Consider the following 27,053-nt stretch of genomic DNA (forward strand, 5'->3'; position numbering starts at 1 on the left):
CCCAGGCGGTCACCCATCCAAGTACTAACCGGACCCAACGTTGCTTAACTTCGCTGATCAGACGAGAAGCGGTGTATTCAACGTGGTGTGGTCGTTGGCTCTGATAAGCTTGACTTATCGACTATTTGAAGATGATGTTCTCCTGCTTAGTTATGAAAGGAACGCTTTTCATAGTATAGATATAATTATATATATATATATATATATATATATATATATATATATATATATATATATATATATATATATATATATATATATATATATATATATATATATATATATATATATATATATATATATATATATATATATATATACATAAACCATACTGGAAGAGCTTTGAGTTAGTGTTAATAAATATATTTGTTTTTTTCTTCCAACTAGAAGAGGGGAAACTGGTTATGCTACCAAATGGAAGATAGTTTCTGAAAATTAGAATATGAATTCAGTTGAAACATTACTTGATACTGAATGAATCTTGCGCATGCGTACAAGAAAAGAGTCAGGGGAGAAGGTATATTATCTCGGCATGCCTTAGCGCGCCGGAAAATCTTGCAACCCCTCCACCTTTATATTGAGTTTAATTCACATTTGTGCTTGTCTATGTGAATTTAGTCATAAGTGTGCAGTTGCAGGGTCAACACTGAAACAGAAGACCTATGCATATGACCCGATAATGTTAAATTAAGTGAGAAAAACAGGGAAAATAGTAATTTACTACACGCACGACCGCTCTGGCTCCATATATACCGTGCGACAAAAATTTTGAGGAATTGGTTATTGAAGAGGACTCAGCTTGTGGGGAATCGCAGCCCCAAAAGCCCTCTCCACCACGATCTACCTCTACCTCTACCACCACTACTGCCAACACCACTAACACCACAAAAAAGACTGAAACAAAGCGACACCTAGCGACAGTGCCCCAACCCTCCCCCCCCTCTACACGAACCGCGTCGAGGGGTAAAAAAAACACATAAAAAAACACTTAAATCATGCTCACAATAATACAATTAAACTGTCGCGGTTTCTGGAATAACAGACACCATATTTCAGAAGCAATTCGATCGATCGATCCAGACATCGTCCTCCTCAACCACACAGGTTCACCACCAAAACCCATAAAACTATATGGCTACAACACACGCTACACAACAGGTACGCATCATGACGGCGTAGCTCTCATGGTAAAATGTACCATCAAACACATACACATAACCAACTGGCCCTCAGCCCACTTCCTGGCCACCAAGATCGAAACACAACATGGGCAATTTCTCATTGCCACCACATACAGCAGACCAAAAACTGGGCTCCCACTCACCAGCCTCAACAATCTTTTCAATCACACAAATATCCCGGTCTACATACTTGCAGACCTAAACGCCAAACACACCGCCTTCAAACACTCAAACAACAAACAACACGGACACGAACTCCTTCAACTAACACAACTGAAACGCCTCCGTTTCCTTGGACCTGACTTCCCCACATGCTTTACGCACAATGGGAATGGCAGGCCAGATCTCATCCTCTCCAATCGGCAATCCCTACTTTTCCACCACTATATCTCCCATGGACCACTCTGTGGTTCTGACCACGTTCCCCTAATCCTCAAAATATCCTCCAATCCCATATCCACCCCATCCCCACCTGTCTCCGACTACCGCTCCGCCGACTGGGAGAGCTTCAAGAAAACACTCACAGACTTACACCGACCAACACAGCTCGAAGGCCAACCCTACACAGACATAGACAGTGCCTTAGAGACGTTACACAACAATATTCTGACATCAGCCAACAGACACATACCAACAAAACAACATATAATTCATATAGACTTCCGACCTTCCATTAGAACACAAAGGCTGCTAGTGTGCTACAGAACACGCTTTTTAAAAAACAAGCACAACCACACACCTATCTACGGAGATCTTTGCACCCTTCGTACACACATAACAAATAGCCTACAGGAAGATCACAGCGCTCACTGGAGGAATCTAGTCTCCCATATGGACAGAACCCGCTGCAGTAATCCTACACAGTTCTGGCACATGGTGTACAGGCTGAGGGGATGCCAGCGGGAAAGATTCGAGTACCTCCTAGTGAACGGGGATCGCATCACAAACCCAGAACAAGTCACCAGCATCTTCAAGACACACTGGCACAATACTTTCCAACCACACCCTCTCCCACTCCACGAGCCCAGTATTGCCCACATAAACAACATCATCGATCGTGCACGCCACAACCTAGCAAACACGATTCCACATAACACTATACAAAAAATACGCCTCAACCCCCAACACCCTCTCACCACACCTATTGAGGAGGATGATGTCGCCAGGTTGCTCAGGCATACTCCGCGGCGAGCCCCTGGCCCCTCAGGAGTCACCTGGCCCATGGTGCGGAACCTTCCCCAAGAAACTATATCCAGCCTGACGGAGATTTTCAACGCCTGCCTTGCCTCTGGATACTTTCCTAAGGCATTCAAAATTTCAAACATCACCCTCATTGCTAAGCCCGGAAAAAACTCCCACTTACCAGAAAACTATCGCCCCATTAGCCTCCTTGAAATTCTCGGAAAAACCTTTGAACGCCTCATCAATTTAAGATTGAGAGCGTTCCTCGAAGGTAACGAGCTGCTGGCACCACAGCAGTTCGGCTTCCGGAGGAACGCCTCAACCGAGGACGCTCTAAACAGCATAGTTGCATACTTAAATTTCAATAAGCCCTATTTCAGAGCAGCCCTTGTAACAAAAGATGTCAAAAAAGCATTTGACACTGTTTGGCACGCAGGCTTAAAACACAAAATTTGCAACAACTTCAACCTTCCCCCCCTAACGCAACGCATACTATGTAGTTTTCTGGTAGAGAGACGGACAAGAATCTGTCATCAGGGCACCTTTTCAACATCCTTTTCCCCTCAGGCTGGAGTCCCACAAGGCTCTGTACTGTCCCCCACCCTTTTCAACATGTATACAGCTGACATGCCCCCTCCAGTTCATAATGATTCATTAACCATTCAATACGCGGACGATGTAACGCAATTGGCTCGAGCCAGGTCGTTAGATCTCCTCACAGACAAAATTCAACGGGAACTGACGGCGACTAGCCTATGGGAGATGAAATGGCGAATCCTCTCCCATCCCGAAAAATCTAAAGTCACCTACTTTAACATAAAAAAAAGTCAGCCTCGCCAAATCTCATTGAACAACATTGTTCCACACCCCAACCCAATCCCCATCAGTAACAACAACAAAGTGCTTGGCCTCACCATCGACAAGCACCTCAAATTCAACATACATATAAACCAAAAAGCTGCTTTAGCCGCCGTGGCCTTGAGCAACCTCGAAAGATTTCGCGACAGCAACACGAAAACAAAACTACACCTCTTCAAAGCTTTTATTCTCCCCCTTTTAACCTATTGCCCTCTTGCACTCTCTCTTTCCGCTCCCACTAACCTCTCAAAACTTCAGAGGGTCCAGAATCGAGCAATTCGTTTCGCCCTTGGAACGAAATGGTTCGACTTTCGGTCCTCTCTCTCTACTCATGAGGAGTCCAACATCCCTCCTGTTAACATAACACACTACAACAGACTCAACAAACAGCTAACCTCATTTTCTGACAGACACACAAACACATACAATTTCATAACCAACCTTCCCCCAGCTTTCCGTCACCTCCCACACTGCAACCTCCTTGACCCTCCCACTGTGCCTCCTGACCCCATTTTCTAAATAACGGACTCCTTCACTCTCTCTTTCACTCTCTCTCTCTCTCTCTCTCTCTCTCTCTCTCTCTCTCTCTCTCTCTCTCTCTCTCTCTCTCTCTCTCTCTCTCTCTTTCTCTCTCTTTCTCTAATCTTCTCTACTACTCAAGGTGTCTGAGTGGAATCATCGTCGCACTCTCGTTCACGTGGGGCGAGCCCGTGTGCCTACACCTAGTGGTTTTTTCATATTTTTTGTCTTATGGCTTTGTATTCATCTTTTGTTTATTTTATGCATTATCTTTCTGTCTCGCAGCCTAGGTCCCAAGGAGGCACCGGACCGCTCCCGGGAAAAAGATGCGACAAAACACACCACCATTAACATTCCATGCCTCTGACCGAAGGAGTGGGCTCGCGTGCCAACACCTAGTGGTTTTTTTATATATTTTGTCTTATGGTTTTTTATTCATATTTTTGTGTTTTTTTATGCATTATTTTTCCGTCTCGCAGCCTAGGTTCTCAAGGGGACACCAGACCACTTTCAGATGAAAGAGGATAGCACGAACCGCACTTCTCCCACTGACGCCACGGCAATGGGGCCCCCGGCCGTTGGCATGACGTTCCGGTAGTGGTACCCCCCGTGGCAGTTATGGAGCGGCCAGCACTGATGGTGGGGACGGCAACCACACTATTCAGTGGAAGCCACTTCACCCCCCCCCCCCACAGAGGTAGTTTGGTGCGGCCAGAGCTGGGTAGTAAGGTAGTCAAGAGATGGTGGGGCGGGGCCCTGGAAGCATCCATGCAGGAATCTCCATTCACCCCCCACCACCGGCGACTTACCGCGTGCAAGCAGATGGTATTAGATTTGACCCCTCGTTGCGGTGAGGGAGCCTTTTCGAGCCTCTGTCATTGCACATCCTACAATCACGTCAATCATTATCACAAACCATCCTCACCCTCCCCATGCACATAACACCACGACATTTTTTATATTCTCTCTTTTTTTTTTTTTTAGCTGGTTGGCCTTTTTGCAGGACGAGTCACAGGACACGAGATGAAAGGACCGACACCGCTTTTTCACCCACCACATTACATCACACAATAAATATCCCGCCCATCACCAAATCACTCTACTACTATCCGTGGTTCGGAACCCACGTAAAACTGTAGGTCCCTCCGCTATACGGATGTACTTCTTCCTCTGTCCTTCTTTGAACCAATAAAAAACACAAAAAAAACCTTTTTTACTCTGACTGTCCTTCACTCCTCTTTCACATCCTGATAATGCAGGCTCTGGATAGTCTGGCCCCTAACTTGTGCGTGGTTTGGCCTGGTGTTTTGGGTGCGTGGGCGGCGTCCGTTGCCGTGGCTGTTTTGGGCTTGGCTTGCTCGGTTGGTGGCGGACTCTCCTGCTTTCCCCGATAAGGACCTTGTCTCCCTTGCCATCTTAGAATGAATATAACACGCTAAAAAAAAAAAAAAAAAAAAAAAAAAAAAAATGTCCTTCCTAATTCAAATTTCGCCTGGGTTAAGCCCCAGTGACTATTTCTCCTCCTACAATTCCCTTCTTATCACCCCCCTATTCTTCCCACTATCCCCACTTCTCCCTCCCCATCTTTTCTCTCTTTGTTATGTTATGTTATGTTTTGAGGCACACTTCCTCAAGCCCTGGTAGCAGAAGGTTCTCCCAGCTCCTACCTCCCAGCCGCAGCCAGCCAACCAGCAGCCAGCTCCGAAGGAAGAAGGTCCGCCCTACACCGAGCCGCCGAGTCACAAGCTCCGCCTACCGGGTCCGGAAAGAACCAATAGGCACCCAGCACAGCTCCCGCTCTCACTCCTGCGTCTTTTAAAAGACCTGCAGGTGGCAAGGCGCACACACTCGCCCACGAGCTGCCGAAAAAGGAGCATCTTCGCTCCCAACGACTCTACAAAGAAAAAGGCTTTGGCCTACTAACAAAAATGAATACCGATAGACAACCCGGCAGTCACTTCGAGGAGTTGCGGTCTTCCCTACGTTCCCTGTGGAGAGAGCCTCACCTAAGGGATATCGCTGGAAGATCGCAGTAACTCATTGGTATAAGTGACTTTTGCCAACTGTTCCTCCTACTCCACCTTTCTTTTCTTCGTACCGGCGACAGAGTCAGGATCGGGCCTTAGGCAAGCCCGCTCCGCGCTCTTTAGCCACCGGGGCCTCTAGTGTTGGCTAGAGCAGCCTAGAGACACCTCGGTAGCGTACAAGCCCTACCTCAGGGCTAGATATTCAGGGTTTCTTCCCTCCAGCTAGGATCCCCCTCGGGATATAGGTTCTAGGGCGATAGGAAACAACAACAGGTTGTTTATAGGCCACTCGTGGTTGTAGCACCCAAAAGGCTGTAGCGCCACAAGGCTGTAGCGCCACTTACTTTTAAAAACACTTTTTCACCACAGATTCTTCCACAAGGCTGCAGTATCATAGGGCCCGGCCCTATGATAAGATGGCCGCTCCACGCCCCCCTGATCGGACTATAAGGTACCGGATAAAGACTGCAAGCATTCCTGCCGACATCAGCAATTCGTTCTTTACCAGAACACAGGTACCCCATACAAAATGTTTCCGATCTGGCCCGTATATCATCGTTGGCTTAGCTAGCGAGGCGGATCGTGAAAAACACACCACAGAACAGGCAACCGAAAATTTAAAATTTCTAGGCTTCGAGCTCGTAGAGTCTCCGGAGCAAATCGCCGCTCGAACAATCCTTGCCCGTCGAGTCGACGATTATATACTGAAAAAAACCAGCGAGGATCTCCGAGAGGAGATCGAAGAAAAAAACGGAATCCAGATCGACGACATAAAACTCATACAAAAAGTACACATGATCAAACTAAAGCTACGATCGAGACAGCAGGCAGAACAGGCGCAGAAGAAAGGAATCAAACTCTTTTCCCAAATAATACCCTCTTACAACGTCAGCATTGAGGAATACCGTCCGGTAAATCAATGTTATAAGTGTTATAAATTCAGCCATAGAACAAACCAATGTAAGGAGAAAGAACAAGTGTGCTCTAAGTGTGCAGCTAAGGGCCACGATTATAGAAACTGCCAATCAACCACATTAAAATGCGCTAACTGTGACGGCGAACACGTTGCTGTCTCGTTCAAATGCCCAGTTAAACGCACCCAGCAGCAACAACAAAACTCCATAACAGCAACACCAACAACCTCTTCACAGCCAAACAATTCCTACGCTCAAGCAGCCACACCTGCCACCCCAACACACATGAACACAATTTCTAACACAAACATGGAAAAACTGCTACTAGCCGAAATTATAACCAAATATTCCATACAAACCTCCTTCGGTGACCTGAAAAAACAAGCAGAAACCATGAACTCACTGCTGGAGTACAATGGTTGTCCAACAATAAAACTCCCACCAAATTTCACACAAACAAATCAACAACACTACCAACAAAAGCTTGTGGAACAAACAGAAGCCCCTACACAAACAAACCAACAACACCACCTTGCTGAACAAACAGAAGCTCCTACAGTCCCTAATCAGGAACCAAACTCCTCCTCCACCGAACAATCCAGCCTCCTTCCAACCGGGAACCTAGCTACCGGTGAGGACACAGTTTCTGGGAAAACGCAACCCCACAGCCCCACTCCTACCACTACCTCCACCACAAAAACGAACGAAAACACACCAACACAAGCCAGTAACACCGCACATAAAAGACACATTCCGGGTACACAACCCACCTCCCCTAGACCCACACGAACCACATCGAGAGTTAAGAAAACATGATTACGATCATGCAACTAAATTGTCGCGGCTACTGGAATAACCGGCACCTTATTTCAGAAGCTATTCGATCAATCGACCCAGACATCGTCCTCCTGAACCACACAGGTTCACCAACAAAACCAATTAAGCTATATGGATATAACACACGTTACACTACAGGTACACGTCATGATGGCGTAGCTGTCATGGTCAAATGCACCATCAAACACATCCACATAACCGACTGGCCTTCAGCACACTTCTTGGCCACCAGGATCGAAACACAACACGGGATATTTCTTATTGCCACCACATACAGCAGACCGGATACAGGGCTCCCTCTCACCAGTCTCAACAATCTCTTCAATCACACAAACATACCAGCCTATATACTGGCAGACCTCAATGCCAGTCACACAGCATTTAGACACACCAAGAACAACCAACATGGACACCAACTTCTACAACTTACACAACTGAAACGCCTCCGTTTCCTTGGCCCTGACTTTCCTACCTGCTATACCCACAATGGGAATGGCAGGCCGGATCTCATCCTCTCCAACCGGCAATCCCTACCTTTCCATCACCACATCTCCCACGGACCCATCTGTGGTTCAGACCACGTCCCCCTAATCCTAAAAATATCCTCAAACCCCATATCTATCCCATCCCCACCTGTCCCCGACTACCGCTCCGCCGACTGGGAGGGATTCAGGAAAACTCTTTCAGACCTTCACCAACCACCACAGCTCGAAGGCCAACCCTATACAATAATAGACAGTGCCCTAGAGACACTACATAGTGACATCCTGACATCAGCCAACAGACACACACCAAAGAAACAACACAAAATTCACATAGACTTCAGACCCTCCATAAAAACACAACGACTACTAGTGTGCTACAGAACACGCTTTTTACAAAACATGCACAACCACATACCCATCTACAGAGACCTCTGCACCCTTCGCACACACATACTAAATAGCCTACAGGATGACCACAGCGCTCACTGGAGGAACCTAGTCTCCCTTATGGACAGAGCTCGCTGCAAAAATCCTACTCAGTTCTGGCACATGGTGCACAAGCTGAAGGGATGCCACCGGGAAAGATTCGAGTACCTCCTAGTGAACGGTGATCGAGTCACCAACCCAGACCAGGTCACCAACACCTTCCAGACACACTGGTGCAACACCTTCCAACCACACCCTTTCCCTCCCCATGAGCCCAGTATTGCCCACATACACCACATCACCGATCTTGTGCGCCGAAACCTAGCAAACACGCTACCACATAACATTATACACTTAACACACCTAGATCCCCAACACCCTCTCACCACACCCATTGAGGAGGAGGATGTCACCAGGTTGCTCAGACATACTCCGCGGCGAGCCCCCGGCCCCTCAGGAGTCACATGGCCGATGGTGCGGAGCCTTCCTCCAGAAATCATATCCAGCCTGACAAAAATTTTCAATGCTTGCCTCGCCTCTGGATACTTCCCAAAGGCTTTCAAAATTTCAAACATCACCCTTATTGCCAAGCCCGGAAAAAACTCTCACTTACCAGAAAACTATCGCCCCATAAGCCTCCTTGAAATTCTTGGAAAAACTTTTGAACGTCTAATCAACTTAAGATTGAGAGCGTTCATCGAATGTAACGGATTGCTGGCACCACAGCAGTTCGGTTTCCGGAGGAACGCCTCAACTGAGGACGCCCTTAACAGCATAGTAGCCTACCTAAATTTCAACAAGCCATATTACAAGACAGCACTCGTGACAAAAGATGTCAAGAAAGCTTTTGACACCGTTTGGCACACCGGTTTGAAATACAAAATTTGTAATAACTTCAATCTCCCTTTTCTAACACAACGCATCTTGTGTAGTTTTCTGGATGAGAGACAGACAAGAATCCGCCACCAGGGCAACTTTTCGCCATTTTTTACCCCTCAGGCTGGAGTCCCACAAGGCTCCGTACTCTCCCCCACCCTTTTTAACATGTACACAGCTGACCTACCCCTCCCAGCCCACAATGACTCACTAACTATTCAATACGCGGACGATGTAACGCAATTGGCCCGTGCCAGGTCGTTAGATCTCCTAACCGACAAAATTCAATGGGAACTGATGGCGACTAGCCTGTGGGAGATGAAATGGCGAATTCTCTCCCATCCCGAAAAATCAAAAGTCACTTATTTCAACATTAAAAGAAGTCAGCCCCGCCAAATCTCACTAAACAGAATTACTCCAATCCCCACCCCAATCCCCATCAGTAACAACAACAAAGTGCTTGGCCTCACCATAGATAAGCACCTCAACTTCAATATACATATAAAACAAAAAGCAACCATAGCCGCCAAGGCCCTGAGCAACCTGGAAAGATTTCGCGACAGCAGCACAAAAACAAAACTTCACCTCTACAAAGCTTTCATTCTCCCTCTCTTAACCTACTGCCCTCTTGCCCTCTCTCTCTCTGCTCCCTCCAACCTCTCTAAACTTCAAAAAGTTCAAAACCGAGCAATTCGTTTCGCTCTTGGGACGAAATGGTTCGACTTCCAAACCTCTCTCTCCATTCACCAGGAGTCCAACATCCCACCCCTTAACATAACACTCCACAATAGAATCGAAAAACAACTAAGCTCCTTCTCCGACAGACACACAATCACATACAATTTCATTACCAACCTCCCCCCACCTTTCCGTCACCTGCCGCACTGCAATCTCCTTGATCCTCCCACTGTGCCTCCTGAACCTGTTTTCTAATAATGGACTCCTCCTTTCTTCCCTTCACTATCTCCTTTCTCTGTACCACTCATGGTGTCTGAGTGGCATCATCGTCGTTCTCTCGTTCACGTGGGCGGGCCCGCGTGCCAACACCTAGTGGTTTTTTCATATTTTTTGTCTTATGGTTTTGTATTCATATTTTTGTTTTTGTGCATTATTTTTCTGTCTCGCAGCCTAGGTTTTAAGGTGGCACCGGACCGCTCCTGGGAAAGGGACGCGACAAAAAATCACCGCCATTAACATACCATGCCTCTGACCGAGGGAGTGGGGTCGTGTGCCAACACCTAGTGTTTTTTTCATATTTTTTGTCTTATGGCTTTGTATTCATATTTTTGTTTTTTATACATTATTTTCTTGCCTCGCAGCCTAGGTTTCAAGGGGGCACCGGACCACTTCCAGAGAGACGTGGATAGCACGAACCGCACTCCTCCCACTGACGTCACGGCAATGGGGCCCCCGGACGTCGGCATGACGTTCCGGTAGCGGTACCCCCCGAGGTAGTTAAGGAGCGGCCAGTACTGATGATGGGGACGGTAACCACACCATTCAGTGGAAGCCACTTCACCCCCCACACAGAGGTAGTTGGGTGCGGCAAGGGCTGGGCAGGAAGGTAGTCAAGAGATGGTGGGGCGGGGCCCTGGAAGCATCCATGCAGGAATCCCCATTCACCCCCCGCCACCAGCGACTTACCGCGTGCAAGCAGATGGTATTAGATTTGACCCCTCGTTGCGGTGAGGGAGCCTTTTCGAGCCTCTGTCATTGCACATCCTACCATCATGTCAATCATTATCACAAACCATCCTCACCCTCCCCATGCACATAACACCACAACATTTTTTATACTTCTCTTTTCTTTAGCAGGTTGGCCTTTTTGCAGGAAGAGTCACAGGACACGAGCAGAAAGGACCGACACCGCTTTTTCACCCACCACATTACATCATACATTAAATATCCCTGCCATCACCAAATCACTCTACTACTATCCGTGGTTCGGAACCCACGTAAAACTGTAGGTCCCTCCGCTATACGGATGTACTTCTTCCTCTGTCCTTCTTTGAACCAATAAAAAGAAAAAAAAAAAAAAAACCCTTTTTACTCTGACTGTCCTTCACTCCTCTTTCACATCCTGATGGTGCAGGCTCTGGATAGTCTGGCCCCTAACTTGTGCGTGGTTTGGCCCGGGGTTTTGGGTGCGTGGGCGGCGTCCGTGGCTGTGGCTGTGTTGGGCTTGGCTTGCTCGGTTGGTGGCGGACTCTCCTGCTTTCCCCGATAAGGACCTTGTCTCCCTTGCCATCTTAGCATGAATATAACACGTTAAAAAAAAAAAAAAAAAAAAAAAAAAAAAAAAAAAAAAAAAAAAGATGTCCTTCCTCATTGAAATTGCGCCTGGGTTAAGCCCCAGTGACTATTTCTCCTACTACAATTCCCTTCTTATCACCCCCCTATTCTTCCCACTATCCCCACTTCCCCCTCCCCATCTTTTCTCTCTTTGTTATGTTATGTTATATTTTGAGGCAGGACACTTCCTCCAACTCTGGTAGCAGAAGGTTCTCCCAGCTCCAGCTCCCAGCAGCAGTTAACCAACCAGCAGCCAGCTCCGAAGGAAGAAGGTCCGCTTTACACTGAGCCGCCGAGTCACAAGCTCCGCCCCCCGGGTCCGGAAAAAACCAATAGGCGCCCAGCTCCGCTCCTGCTCTCACCCCTGCGTCTTTTAAAAGGCCGGCAGGAAGCAAGGCGCACACACTCGCCCACGAGCCCACCGTGCCGCTGAGATATAAGCTCCGCCTCCCGGGTCCGTAAGGAACCAATCGGCCCCAAGCTCGGCTCCTGCTTTCACTCCTGCGCCCTTTAAAAGCCCGAAAGGAGGCAAGGCGCACACAGTCGCCCACGAATCACCGAGAAAGGAGCAGCTTCGCTCCCAACTCACCTCCAAAAAATCAGGCCCTGGCCTGCTTACAAAAAAAAAGATACAGATAGACACCCGGCAGTCGCTTTGAGGCGCCGCGGTTTTCCCTACGTGCCCGGTGGAGAGAGCCTCACCTAAGGGTATCGCTGGAAGACTGCAGCAACTCACCTAGTATAAGTGACTTGCGCCAACTCTGTTCCTCCTACTTCTTCTCTTCCTCTCTTCGTACAAACCCTACCTCAGGGTCAGATATTTAGGGCTTTCTTCCCTCCAGCTAGGATCCCCCTCGGGATATAGGGCACTAGGACGATAGGAAACAACAATATGTTGTTATAGGTACTCGTGGTTGTAGCACTCATAAGGCTGTAGCGCCACAAGGCTGTAGCGCCACCTCTACAAGGCTATAATCGTCATAGGGCCCCGCCCTATGACGGGATGGCCCTCCCACGTCCCCCTGACCGGACTATAAGATACAAAATAAAAACTGCTAACATCCCTGCTGACCTTAGCAATGCTTTCTTTTCCAGAACCCAGGTCCCCCACACGAAATGCTTCAAATCTGGCCCCTACATCATTATCGGTTTAGCTAATGACGCGGACCGTGATAACCACACGTCTCACCAAGCGACCGAAAACTTAAAACTTCTTGGCTTCGAGCTCGTCGAGTCTCCGGAGCAAAAATCGGCTAGAACGATCCTTGCCCGGCGAGTAGACGAGTACATCTTAAAAAAGACCAACGACGACCTCCTGACTGAAATACAGGAAAAGAATGATACACAGATTGACGAACTACTCATCATCCCAAAAGTCCACATGCTGAAGATTAAACTACGCTCAAAACAACAGGCCGAACTTTTAAAAAACAAAGGCATTAAGCTATTTTCTCAAATAGTGCCCTCATACAATATTAACATAGAAGAATACCTCCCAGTCACTCAGTGCTACAAGTGTTATCAATTCAGCCACTGCACAAACCAGTGCAAAGAAACAGAACAAGTGTGCTCCAAGTGTGCAGCTAAGGGCCACGATTATAGGAATTGCCAGGCCTCCACCATAAAATGCGGGAATTGCAACGGCGAACACACTGCCGTTTCCTTTAAATGCCAAATAAAACGCGCTCACCAAAAACAACAAAACTCACCACAGACCACTCCTCAACCAACCACTTCCTACGCCCAAGCCACGACACCCTACTCTCTCACACCAAAAAATACAAACACCGAGAAACTTCTGCTTGCAGAAATTATAATAAAATATTCAATCCAAACCTCATTTGGTGATCTAAAAAAACAGGCAGAAACAATGAACTCGTTGCTTGAGTACAATGGCTGCCCCGCAATAAAAATTCCACCACATTTCCACCAGACAAACCAAGAACACTTCAAACAAAACTACCAACAACAAAATGAAGAAACACACGCCCCAACACCCACACTCCAAGAATCTGAACACACCACACCTAATTACGCTAGTCCCCCTTCACCTGGGGAATTGGTTATTGAAGAGGACTCAGCTTGTAGGGAATCGCAGCCCCAAAAGCCCTCTCCACCACGATCTACCCCTACGTCTACCACCACTACTGCCAACACCACCAACACTATAAAAAAGACTGAAACAAAGCGACACCTAGCGACAGTGTCCCAACCCTCCCCACCCCTCTACACGAACCGCGTCGATAAGGACCTTGTCTCCCTTGCCATCTTAGAATGAATATAACACGTAAAAAAAAAAATAAATAAATAAATAAAAAAATAAATAAATAAATAAAAAAATAAAGATGTCCTTCCTAATTCAAATTTCGCCTGGGTTAAGCCCCAGTGACTATTTCTCCTACTACAATTCCCTTCTTATCACCCCCCTATTCTTCCCACTATCCCCACCTCTCCCTCCCCATCTTTTCTCTCTTTGTTATGTTATGTTATTTTGAGGCACACTCGTGAGCTTCCTGTTAGACCGTTCGGACGTCGTACTAGCAGCTCTCATCACCATGACTGGCCGCATCAAGGTTGGCAAGGGTCTTGGAAAGGGAGGCGCCAAGCGTCACCGTAAGGTTCTGCGTGATAACATCCAGGGAATCACCAAGCCTGCTATCCGTCGTCTAGCTCGCCGAGGTGGTGTTAAGTGCATCTCTTGTCTCATCTACGAGGAGACTCGTGGGGTGCTCAAGGTGTTCCTTGAGAACGTTATCAGGGATGCTGTCACCTATACCGAGCACGCCAAGCGTAAGACCGTTACTGCCATGGACGTTGTCTACGCCCTCAAGCGTCAGGGCCGTACCCTGTACGGATTTGGTGGTTAAATCGCTCCATTATTGAGATGGTGCCAGCTATTCAGCTTGCATTATCATCATTGAATAACATCATCTCCCGGACCTTTTTAAGGTCCACAATCATGAAAAGAAAGAAGGATCATAGACTACTATTATTACTACTACTTTCTCATAACCATGTTCACTATCACTATCTGAGCTAAGAAAAGAAACCATCATTAATTATAACCATCTTTCTTACTTCATCAGGTCTTCTCCAAGTATCATTATTATTATTATTATTATTATCATTTTTATTATCATTATTATTATTATTATTATTATTATTATTATTATTATTATTATTATTATTATAATTGACTTATTTCAATGATCACGACCCTCATCGTTCTCAGTTTCTCACTAAACAAAATATACATTGATATGAAAAAGACGCTCAACATATGACAATAGGCAACACATCTAATCAAGTCTCCACTGTGACAAACAGCAGGTACATTAGTAGAAATATAGTATACATATTTATTCTCGGTCACCTGCGTGCCTGACTAAATAATAATAATAATAACAAATAACTAACTCGAAAATAAATACACTACTTGCTTATTATTGATATACCAGTATAGTCTACACAACTCTCTAGATGTTTGAACGTGTGGCTCCGAAGAGGAGCCGGATTGATGGTGATATTGGCTGAAGGGGAGGGAGGCCCTTTATTTACTTCTTCTCAGTCTTCTTGGGAAGGAGCACGGCCTGAATGTTGGGCAGCACGCCACCCTGTGCAATGGTGACTCCGGAGAGGAGCTTGTTAAGTTCCTCGTTGTTGCGGATGGCCAGCTGTAGGTGACGTGGGATGATGCGAGTCTTCTTGTTGTCACGGGCGGCATTGCCGGCAAGCTCAAGGACTTCAGCAGCCAGGTACTCCATAACTTCCGCAAGGTACACGGGGGCACCAGCACCCACGCGCTCGGCGTAGTTGCCTTTCCTTAGAAGGCGATGAATCCTGCCGACCGGGAACTGGAGTCCAGCACGACTGGAACGGGACTTTGACTTTCCCTTCACCTTTCCTCCCTTGCCGCGTCCAGACATGATAATGGATGTTGTGGTAGTAGTAGTAGTAGTAGTAGTAGTAGTAGTAGTAGTAGTAGTTGTTGTTGTTGGTGATAAATGAGGAGCGCGAGTACTCTAACCTCGTCGGTAGCTCTGCGAGCAAGTAGTGAATCTTTCTTTCTTTTTAGAAAAGTGGGGTGAAGCGAAGTAAGAGTGGGGATAGAAGAAGGATATAGTGAAAAATATTGAAGTATAGTAAGAATTAACAGTGTGTGGGCAGTCCACGTTGCTATCTTTTATAGTGTAGGTAAAAAAAAATGTTTCTGTGGTGACTAGCTATTTTTTATTTTTATTTATTTATTTTTTTTTTAAGGCTCGTATGTACGTGTTTCTTGTGTGAGTGTTTTTTTTTTTTTTCGTATTGATGTTGATGTTTGTGTTTCAAGTTATGTGTGTGTGTGTGTTTGTGTGATGTGTGGTGTTTTTGAATGTAAATACTGAGTGTAAGATAATGTTGGTTTTGTGTTTCAAGTTATGTGTGTGTGTGTTTGTGTGATGTGTGGCGTTGGTGAATGTAGATACATATATATATATGATATAATATTTTTTTTTTTTTTTATTTATTTATTTATTTTTATTTATTTATTTTTTTAAGGCAGAGACGAGCTAAACCATCACCATCCCCATCCAACAACAATGCCTTATTACTTGTTTATTTACATGTTTATTCATTTAATCATCTTTAAATTTTTGTATTTCTATATTTACTTATCTATTATAGAGGTGAGTGGATGTTTTGTATGTGTAGATGTTTTGTATGTGTGCTTCATGTAATGGCACGGTCATGGCTGAGTCTCCCTGTTGCACCAGCCTACCGCCGACTCAGGGCCAGGAGTGGGTAGAGAGGAGCTCAGCCGATCCCGTGTGAAGCAATTATGTGTTTGTTGTGTAATGTACTAGTTTCTCATTGTGCTTTTTTTTTTTTCAGATTCTGCATGTGTAATGTAGGTTTTTCTACACTCATAATAAGGTATGTTAACAGGAACAATGTTGGTAAGTGGGCATAACTTTCCCTTTTCAGATTCACTGTGTTTGGATTGTATTTGTTTATGGTCATCCACAGGTAAGTTGGCAGAAATTGTGAAGGTGAGTGAGTGTATCTTGTATAGTAACTAGCACCTTTGTTTTCAGTATATTGGCATTGGGATATTATTACGGGCTTGTAGGCTGCTTTGGAAGTCACGATGAAATCTTTGTATGTTATTGTGTTGTTCTAGTAGTTCACTGTAGATGGGGATGTCAAGAGTTTCAATTCTGTCCCATATATCTTTTGCTCTGTTATGTAAACGTATATTTAGTGGTATAGAGTTTGTGTGTGTGTGAATTTGTTGTGTTGTCATCGTGTATGGGTACCGCTGATTTGTGGCAAATCTAAGAGCCTTATTTTGTATTTTTTGTAGTCTTCTGATTTGTTTTTTACTCAATGTGTGTATGGGAATAGGGGGGAAATCCAGTATGGGTAGAATTAGAGCTTTAACTAGGTGAGTTTTTATGTTTTCTGGCAAGTTCCGTAGTTTATATAGTTTAGCTAAGGCTGTGTTTGCAGAGTTACATCGCTCGTCTATGTGTTTAAAATATCCTGAAGTAGTTAGTGTTAACCCTAAACATTTTCCTGTTTTTTTGAATTCTATTTCATTATCATTTATCTGTAGTGGAGTTGCTCTTTTTGCACCAATATGTAGAGGCGTAAATTTGTTTAGGTTTGTTTTTATTTTCCATTTGTCCTCAAAGTTATTTATTGATAATATTGCTCTTTCTGTTTGTCTGTTTATCATGTTCTTAGATTTCCCTGGATAACCGATGATTTGGGTGATATCGTCAGCGTATAGTATGTTTAGGTATCGGTTTGAGTTTTCTATGTCGTTCGTGTATATTGTGTAAAGGGTAGGTGAGAGGACGCTCCCTTGGGAAACGCCACAGTTGAGGTCGAATGGTAGACCTGTGTGATTATCAACTTTAATGGATGCTGTTCTGTCTGAGAGGAAGTCACTTAAGAATTTTTCTAATGAAGTTGGGAATTGCAGGTGTTGTATTTTATATCTTAATCCTAAGTGCCATACTTGATCAAATGCTTTTGTTACGTCCCTCATAATAACTTGGCATTGGCCTTTATCTGCTTTGTTCGGAGCAATTTTTTTCTGTGATTATTGCTAGGGCGTGTATGGCTCCTCTGCCTGTTCTGAATCCAAATTGGTTGTCATTGTAATTGTTGTTCGAGAAATTCGAGATATGATTTCAGTCTGTTGTTTATTACTCGTTCAAGTATTTTACCTGGTACTGGTTGGTGATAAATGAGGAGCGCGAGTACTCTAACCTCGTCGGTAGCTCTGCGAGCAAGTAGTGAATTTTGGGAAAAACGGCTATATATACGCGAGATCAGATCGGCCCAGAGCGCGTCTGGACCAATCAGGACGCTCGCTGAGGTGGCGACTCCTGATCCTGAGTAGGCACGCTAATATATATACCACTTTTCAACTGAGAAAACGCACACACTTTCTCACAGCAGTACGGCGACACTATGCCTCCCAAAGCATCAGGAAAGGCTGCCAAGAAAGCTGGCAAGGCACAGAAGGCCATTGCCAAGGGCGACAAGAAGAAGAAGCGCAGGAGGAAGGAGAGCTACTCCATCTACATCTACAAGGTGCTCAAGCAAGTCCACCCAGACACTGGCGTGTCCTCCAAGGCCATGTCAATCATGAACTCGTTCGTGAATGACATTTTCGAGCGCATCGCTGCCGAGGCATCCCGCCTGGCACACTATAACAAGCGCTCCACCATCACCAGCCGGGAAATCCATACCGCTGTCCGTCTTCTTCTGCCTGGTGAACTGGCAAAACACGCTGTTTCTGAAGGCACCAAGGCTGTTACCAAGTATACCTCCTCCAAGTAAACAGGCAGCCAGTATACTGCTGCCAGTATAGAATAATACCCGGCTCCATTGGAGCCACACTTTAAAAGGAAAAAAGATACGATATAGACAAATGCATTATTATTATAATTATTGTTATTCTTATTAATATTATTATTATTATTGTTATTATTATTATTATTATTATTATTATTATTATTATCATTATTAATATTATTAATATTGTTGTTTTTTTATGATTATTATTATAATAATTATTGTATCATTATTATTATTATTATTATTTTTATTATTATTATTATTATGCTTATTATTATCGTGATTATTATTCAGTGGAGATAAAGAAAAGATAAAAAAAAATAGAGATAAAGAAAGATAAACGTTCTCCCAAGTGAAAGAGATATGGCCATGGAAGAGGGAATAATAATAAAAAAAAGGGGAAGGATATTGAGTTGAAAGTCGAAAGTTAATTATTAACCTGATGCTGAAAGATGGAAAATAACTATTTTCTTCCATAAAACCAAACAGATTGTCTATGAAAATTCTTTAAATGAAAGAGATGTTTGGCCATAAAAAGGGCCTAGATATTGCTGTTATGAAGATCATTCGTGGATGACTTCTTAGGCACGCTCGCCGCGGATGCGACGAGCCAGTTGGATGTCCTTTGGCATGATAGTCACGCGCTTGGCATGGATGGCGCACAGGTTGGTATCCTCAAACAGACCCACGAGGTAAGCCTCGGAAGCTTCCTGGAGAGCCATGACAGCAGAGGACTGGAAGCGGAGGTCAGTCTTGAAATCCTGAGCAATTTCACGCACCAGGCGCTGGAAAGGCAGTTTCCTGATAAGCAGCTCAGTGCTCTTCTGATAACGGCGGATCTCACGGAGAGCAACGGTTCCAGGCCTGTAACGGTGGGGTTTCTTGACACCTCCAGTGGCTGGAGCAGACTTGCGAGCTGCCTTTGTAGCAAGCTGCTTGCGGGGCGCCTTGCCACCAGTGGACTTGCGAGCCGTTTGCTTGGTACGTGCCATAGTTGTAGTAACAACAACTCGCAACGAACACTCAGCTGAGTCTGCCCGCGAACGAACAAACGAATTGGGGATAGGAAAGTTGGATGAAAGAAGAATTTGAGAGAGAGAAGTGTGTTAAAGTTGGAAGTGGAAGTACAGTTTGAGATGATAGATGACAGGCAGTCTGTCTTGCTACTTAGTTAATTTTCTCCTATTGGCGCCGCCGGGCGTGACTCAGCCAGAGTCTCCGTCTCAGGTAGACCCCTCACAGTGCCTCTATACCAGTATGGTTATGGAAGTGCTTCCATCTGACACTGTGACTCAGGGTGCAGCCGCTAACTCTCGACCTCTCTCCGCTGCCGGGTGTTTGCAAACAGAGCCGGTGACCACCACCCCTTACCGGGGTGGGGGTTGTTCTACGGTGAGCCTCCAGCTCTTCCTAACCGCACGAGTCAACACCCCCACCCCGACAACTCAGGGCGCGGAGCAGAGGTAGAGGAGTACAGGGAAGAGACTTTTAAACATCGATTGGCCTCGATTTGTGTCATGGAAGTGATTTTGTATGTTTCTAGTGTGAATTATATAGTTTTTATTTTTTTGTTTTATGTTTTATGTATATGCTGTGTATATTGGGAGTGGATTGATTTTATTAAGATATGTGATTGGCCTTTTAAACCAGTTGTGGTCTCTTGTTTGCTCGTGGTCTGTAGTTGCGTTTTTATAGTGTGTGTCATCTAGTATTTCTTCTAGTTTGTGTTTGATTTGGTTGCCTCGTTTATGTAGTGTGAGGTTGATAGGTAATAAGTTTGCTTGTGAGTGTAATTCCTCTGTTGTTTTTGTATATGGGTATTTTTCATTGTATGTGAATCTTAGGGCCTTGTTTTGGATTCTTTGTAGGGATAGCATTTGTGAGTTTGATATTGCATTGAGTGTGTATATGGGGTGGGTAAGTTAGGATGGGGAGGACACATGCTTTAATCAAGTGTAGTTTTATGTTGCTGTCTAGTTTGTCAAAGCGTTTAGTTATTTTAAGTGCAAGAGTAGCTTTTTTGGAGATGTTTGAGATGTGTTTTGTATAGCCTTGTGTTCCTATTTTCAGTCCTAGTATGGAGGCTTTGTTTGCATATGGAATATTTTCTCCATCTATGGTGACAGGTGTTGTCTTTTTTATGGCAATGGGGAGGAGAGTGAATTTTGATGTATTAGTTTTTATCTTCCATTTGTTTTCGTAATTGCTTATGTGTTTTATTTCTCTTTCAATCTTTCTTGCTAACATGTGTCTTGATTTACCTGGTTGGATGATTATTTGTGTTATATCATCCGCATACTGTATGTTGATTCCGTTTGTTAGTGGAGGGGGAATGTCATATGTATATATTGTATAAAGTGTGGGGGTAGAGGCTGCTTCCTTGAGGGACACCACTATGGAGCTGGAATCTCGGGCCATCGTAATTTTTGAGAGAGATGGAGGCAGTTCTGTTCTCGAGGAAACTATTGAGGAGTTTTGCAAGTATAGTAGGTGTTTGTATTTGTAGTATTTTGTATTTTAAGCCGTTTAACCATACTTTATCAAACGCTTTTGAAACACAGCATTGTTTTTTGTCTGCTATTGCTTTTGATATTGTTTCTGTTATTGTTGCAAGAGCTGTATCTGTAGATCTGTTTTTGCGAAAGCCGTGCTGTGTTGATGGAAGAATATTGTTGGATTCTAGAAAAGTACGGAGTCTAGTGTTTATTATTTTTTCATATATTTTGCTTGGTACCTCTAGTAACGATATGGGGCGAAAGTTGTTAGGGTCAGTGGTTGGTTTGTCTGGCTTAGGAATTAATTTTATTTGTGCGTGTTTGAAGGTTTTTGGGAAGTATCCCATGGAGAGAGAGACGTTAAGTAGCTTTGTGTATATATCTAGTACTTCGTTAGGGAGATTTGCTAATATAGTTTTGTTTATTTTAGTGTGTCCTGGGGTGTTGTTTTTTAGCTGTTTTATTGTATTTTTAATGTCTTGTAGTGTGATGGGAGATATGTATTCATTATTTATATTAAGATTGGCTGGGTCTGCATGTTGGTAAGGAAGTGTAAGTATTCTATTGTTGTTTATATATTCGTTTACTGTTTGGTCATTCTCTTGATCAAAAGTCAAGTTCTCTTCTGGACTTATTTTAAAAACATTGCTCCATATTTCTCTAAAAATAGTTTCTTTTTGGTTTTCTTCGTAGATTTTGGTGTTTTCATGTATTAAGTATGGTGTTTGTCTTGTTTTGTTGCCTTTTAGCTGCTTTATATTTTGCCAGAATTTCTGTGGGTTTTTATGTAGATGATTTAGTTTCTTTATTTTATTTTCCCAGTTTTTGTTACTTTGTTGCTTGCATTCTGTTACTATTGCTTGCCTAATAGTTTTGTATGTGATGTATTTAGTGTAGGTCCAGCCTGCTATCATGCTGTTTTCTATAAGTTGCTGAGCCCACCACTGTAACTCTTTAGTTTTAGGGGTAACTAATGATTTTTGTACTGTTTTATGTTTTGTAGTTGGTATGTGTTCTTCCATGGTTGATGTTATTGCTGTTGTCCATTCTTTTAATGAGTTTTCAAGTGTTTGTTGGTCCATATAAGGGTCTACATTGATATTTCTTGTTTTGTGTTGTGTTGTGATCTTGAATTCTTCCCAGTTTGTCTTTTTGAGTGAATATGTGGGTGACGTTTCTATCTTTACCGGCTTTGCAGTGATTTTTATTATAATGGGTAAGTGATCAGATGAGGTTGTAGGTCCAGTTTGTATGTCTATGTTATGGTATGTTTTGTTGTTAGTTAGTATTATGTCTGGTGTTGATCTGGAGTTGTGAGATATAAACGTGGGGAAATCTGGTCCTATATGAGTGAGTTTGTTGATGTTTATGAGCATCATCAGGGCTTTTCCTACTGTGTTTTCCTTTTTATTATCTATTTGTGGATGGTGTGCATTTAAATCTCCTATTATGTAAGTAGGGTAGTTTTGTGAAGCAATTCTGTGAAAATCTGTGATAGGGAGGTAAGGTCTTCTTGGGGGTAAATATGTGGTTGCTATGTTGATGGGTCCTGTGTTTGTTTCTATTGTAATTTGTAAGATATCAGTATCGAAATCGTCTGTTACTTTGTGTTTGATATTTTGTTTTATTAAGATTGCCGATCCGTCATGCATTTCTTCACTGGAGTTGATGAGGTAGGTGGTGTAATTGTGTAGTTTTATGTTTTCTGTTGTTTTTAAGCCGTGGCTATTAATTAGGATAATGTGTGGATCAATTTGAGAGTAAGTTGCTATTAGTGTTTGTTTGTTGGTGTTCCAGTGAGCGACGTTGTGCTGTACTATGTTAATGTTTTCTAAAGTTTTGTGTATGTTGAATGTATATGATGGTGTGCCTATTGGCTATTTTTTCTTGCTACTTTATGTTTTGGTGGGGTCAACTCACTGGGCAAGCCATTTCGTATTTTATTATATTTTTGGTCATCTGTGACCCTGAAGCAGTTGTCAAGGTTTATTTCGTTGTTTATGAGGCTTTTCCATACCTCTTCCTCTGATATGTTTTTAGCTGTAAATCTCCATTTATATGTTCCTGCTTCTATTCCTTCTTCTATTTCCTTCAGGCTTAATTCTTTTCCCATTGGCCAGCCCCTGCTTTTCTTTGCAATTATTATCAATCCCAGATCTGTTCCTTTTATTTTTTCGAGTTCTGGCATTTGTTCTTCAGGATCTACGAATTCTTGTGTGTCTTCCATTGTAATGTTTGTGTCTGTGTTGTATATGTCTTTAGTCTGCGGGAGCGTGTTTGCTTGTGTGATGTTTGTGTTTTGGATGTGTGGGGACGTGCTTGCCTGTTTGGTGCTTGTGTTTTGTGTGTTTCCTTGCTGTTGTTGTGTTTGAGGTTGTGTGTTTGAGATGTTGCTGTTGGTCATCATTGTGAGAATCTGCTTAGATGGCGGGTTTGGTGGAAGATCTATTTTTGGGAGGTTGTTAAGTGTTAGTGCTCTGTTGAACTCATCATTGTAAGTCCCTGGGTTTACAGCATTTATCATATGTGCGTGAAGCATACATGAGGTAATCTTGGCACATGTGTCCCTGTCGAATGGTTGCTGTGTGGGTGCGCTGTAGGTGTTAGCATTAACTGTCTGGCTGTATGTTTTGTTTGAGTTAGTTGGTGTTTGCTTTCTTTTTTGTTCTATGACTTCCTTCCTTTTCTTACACTTGAAGGCCAGAGTTCTGTGAGGTTCGTTGCAATTGATGCATTTTTTTGTGGTGTTGTGGCATGTTCTCCATGTGTGCCCTGTCACGGCACATTCTGAACATATTTCGTATGTTTTTGGTTTATCACATTTGTTGGTAGGATGATTCTCAATAGCGTAACATCTCATGCAGGTGAGGATGGGAATAAATTCTTCTATTTTTATGTTATAGTGAGGAATGCTCATATTAAATGCTAGCAGCCCTGTTTCAGTTGCTTTTCTTGCTGAGGTGGAGCTGTTCAGAGTAATTTTTATCATCTTTGTTCTGGGGATTTTAAATACATTGTCAATTCCTTCGTTAAGGAAGTTGTTTTCGTTCAAGAGCTCAGCAGTAATGTCTTTTTCGGATTTTGAGTAGATGTGGTCGTCAGTGTTGAACAAGAGAATGGTTCTTTTTGCCTTGATTTCTGGTGGTAAAACAGGCGAAAATTCTTCCTCCTTCAAGAGACTGATGGTGTTTGGCGAGAAGATGTTGTCTGTGTCTTCATCCGTTCTAGTAATGACGGCGAAGGAGTCTGTGGTTGGTATGATCCGTGTGGCATAGATCAGTTTCTCCGAGAGTAGCCTTAGTAGTTTTAGCTTGTTCTTTGCAGAGGGGTCTGGGTGTTTGATCTTTACTCTTGGCATTTTTCTTCTTCAGGAGTCTTATGCTGAGAGCATCGAGTGGTGGTGATGCACAGTAAAAGTAATAAAAGTAAAAACCTTCTAAGACCTACAAAGGGCCAAAGGCCGATACACAAACACAGCTAAAGATAGTTTATGGAAGAAGCCTGCCTATGCGCCCCAGTTTGACGGTCCAGCTGCTAACAACCGACGTAACCGTCCTGAGGCACAACCTATCCCTAACAAGAGTGTTTGCCCGACCAATCCAAAAGGCTTAAGGCAGCCCTCTGAGGGCCCCCCTTGTGCAAGCCGCAGGGTTCACCTTGACCTTCTGGACGGACGCTAAAGGCGAAAATGAAATACAGTACGAGAGAAAAAGATGCCTGAGCGGGACTCAATAAAGAATCCCCGATACACAGGTCTTGGGAGACTTGCCAAGGTGGAAGTTTCCCTGGTGTGCAAAGCTGGCACGAGTATGGCTGGTAGACACGTAGACTGCGTTGGAAGATCAGTCACCTCCTGCACTGGGGGCTCGCTATCCAGCAAGGTTACTCAACCCTGGGGCCAGAGCAACCAAGCACGGGGCGAACCAGGCGAGTGCTTCGAGAGAACGTGGTCTACAATGTCTGCTGCTCGTCTGTTCGTGTTGAGGAGAGGCAGGTATGTCTTCTCTCTGCTCTCTGCTCTCTTCTCTGTCTGAGTGTCTGTCTGTCTGCTGTCTCATGTGATAGACCTCCGTCTGCCCGCGCTTTTTTTTTTTTTTTTTTTTTTTATAAATAGAAAAGAGGGGTGAAGAATAAGAGTTAGTATAGAAGAAGTATAAAAGTTAAAAAATATTGAAAGATAGTAGAAGAGAAAAGTTGGTGGGCTAACCACCTTGCTATTTTTGTGTGATGTTTTGTATAAGAAGCGTCCCTTCCCTATCAACAAGATTGTTCTTTTCTTTCTTTCTGTGTCCTATTTCCGTTTCCCTGCCTTGTGTTTTACATATGAAATATGTGTTTGAGTTAGTTTTCTTTCCTTATTTATTTATTCATATATATATATATATATATATATATATATATATATATATATATATATATATATATATATATATATATATATATATATATATATAAATATATATATATATATACATATATCTATCTATCTATCTATCTATCTATATATATATATATATATATATATATATATATATATATATATATATATATATATATATATATATATATATATATATATATATATATATATATATATATATATATATATATATATATATATATATATATATATATATATATATATATATATATATATATATATATTTTTTTTTTTTATTTAAACTGTAGAGATTATATATTATATTATATATTTATGAAGATTATATATTTACGAACTCCTTATATACATTGCAAGGTAAATCATTTATGAATGTGTAATATATGTGTTAATATAGTGTGTAGGTGTACTTTTTGCATGCTTCATGTGATGGCACAGGACGGGCTGTGTCTCCCTGTTGCACCATAGGTGGAGTCAAGCGGAGATTCCACCACTATTCCCCTCGCCAACACCACGCAACTGTTCACCCCCCAAGATGTGGTTCCCTGATGCTAGCGACTCAGGACGAGGTGCAACTCCCTCACTTAGCTCCGCTAGCTGGAGGCCTGCAAGCCCTTCCAGTGGCCGGAACCCCTCGACGGTGGACTTTTGGGTGGAGCTGGCGCTTAGCCCTGTCACACCAGCCCACCGCCGACTCAGGGCGCGGAGTAGGAGAGGAGCTCAGCCGCGTATCCAGTGTGAAGCAAGTGTAGGTGTATGTTGTGTAGTGTGTTGGTGCAACACAATGTTCTTTCCCTTTCAGATGCCCTGTTTATGGTGTGTTCTGGTGTACGGACATCCTCAGGTAAGTTGGCACAGGAAGTATGTAGGTAAGTGAATCAAGGTAAGTATGTGTTGTCGGTTGGACTGTTAGTAAATTGGTGTGGGTGTAGTGTTACATGCCTGCAGGCTGCTTGGGTAGTCACGGTGGTACTTGTCTATTTGGTTTAGTTTGTCTTTAAGGGCTTGGTAGGTTGGTATTTCTAGTTCTTCTATTCTGTTCCATATTGTCTTGGCTCTGTAGTGTAGGCGTATGTTTAGAGGTGTTGTTCTAGTGTGTGTGTGTATTTGTTCTGTTGTCATAGTGTACGGGTGTTTCTGGTTGGTGGCGAATCTCAATGCTTTATTTTGTACTTTTTGTAGTTTGCTTATCTGGTGTTTACTCATAGTGTGCGTTGGGATTGGTGGATAGTCAAGTATAGGTAGGATTAGTGCTTTAACTAAGTGAATTTTGATTTTTTCTGGCAATTTATACAGTTTATATAGTTTCTGTAGTGCAGCATCTGCTATATTCTTTCGTTCCTGAATGTGTTTGTAATAACCAGTGGTGGTAATGGTTAGACCTAGACATTTGCCATTATTTTTAAATTCTATTTCTTCGTCGTTGATGATTAAGGGAAAGGTTTTTTTGGCTCCGAGGTGGAGAGGCGTGAATTTATTCATGTTTGTTTTAATTTTCCATTTTCTTTCATAGTTATTAATTACTCTGATTGCTCTTTCAGTTTTTATGTTTAACATATTTTTTGATCTACCCGGGTATCCGACTATTTGGGTTATGTCATCAGCGAAGCTAATGTTCAAATTTTGGTTGGGGTACTGCATGTCATTAGTGTAGATTGTGAAAAGGGTTGGAGAAAGAACACTTCCTTGTGGTACACCACAATTGAG

At 43.4% G+C, this 27,053-nt stretch overlaps 1 protein-coding gene and 1 non-coding gene across 2 annotated transcripts in view; one reads left to right on the forward strand and one right to left on the reverse strand.

Moving 5' to 3' along the window:
• LOC135114574 (5S ribosomal RNA) overlaps window positions 1-99 on the reverse strand; it is a 119-nt gene extending 20 nt beyond the window's left edge. Inside the window, exon 1 of the ribosomal RNA XR_010275547.1 lies at window positions 1-99. This exon is cut by the window's left edge and continues 20 nt beyond it. This is a non-coding gene — a ribosomal RNA (5S ribosomal RNA).
• Window positions 100-14,152: 14,053 nt separating this feature from the next.
• Window positions 14,153-27,053, forward strand: part of LOC135114303 (uncharacterized) — a 62,602-nt gene continuing 49,701 nt past the window's right edge. The window contains exons 1-2 of the mRNA XM_064030212.1: window positions 14,153-14,438; window positions 25,785-25,792. Of these exons, the coding sequence (XP_063886282.1) occupies window positions 14,153-14,438; window positions 25,785-25,792 (294 nt within the window). The remainder of the gene's footprint in view (window positions 14,439-25,784; window positions 25,793-27,053) is intronic.

The sequence above is a fragment of the Scylla paramamosain genome, chromosome 27 (assembly GCF_035594125.1).
Source record: "Scylla paramamosain isolate STU-SP2022 chromosome 27, ASM3559412v1, whole genome shotgun sequence".
Taxonomy (NCBI): Eukaryota; Metazoa; Arthropoda; class Malacostraca; order Decapoda; family Portunidae; genus Scylla; species Scylla paramamosain.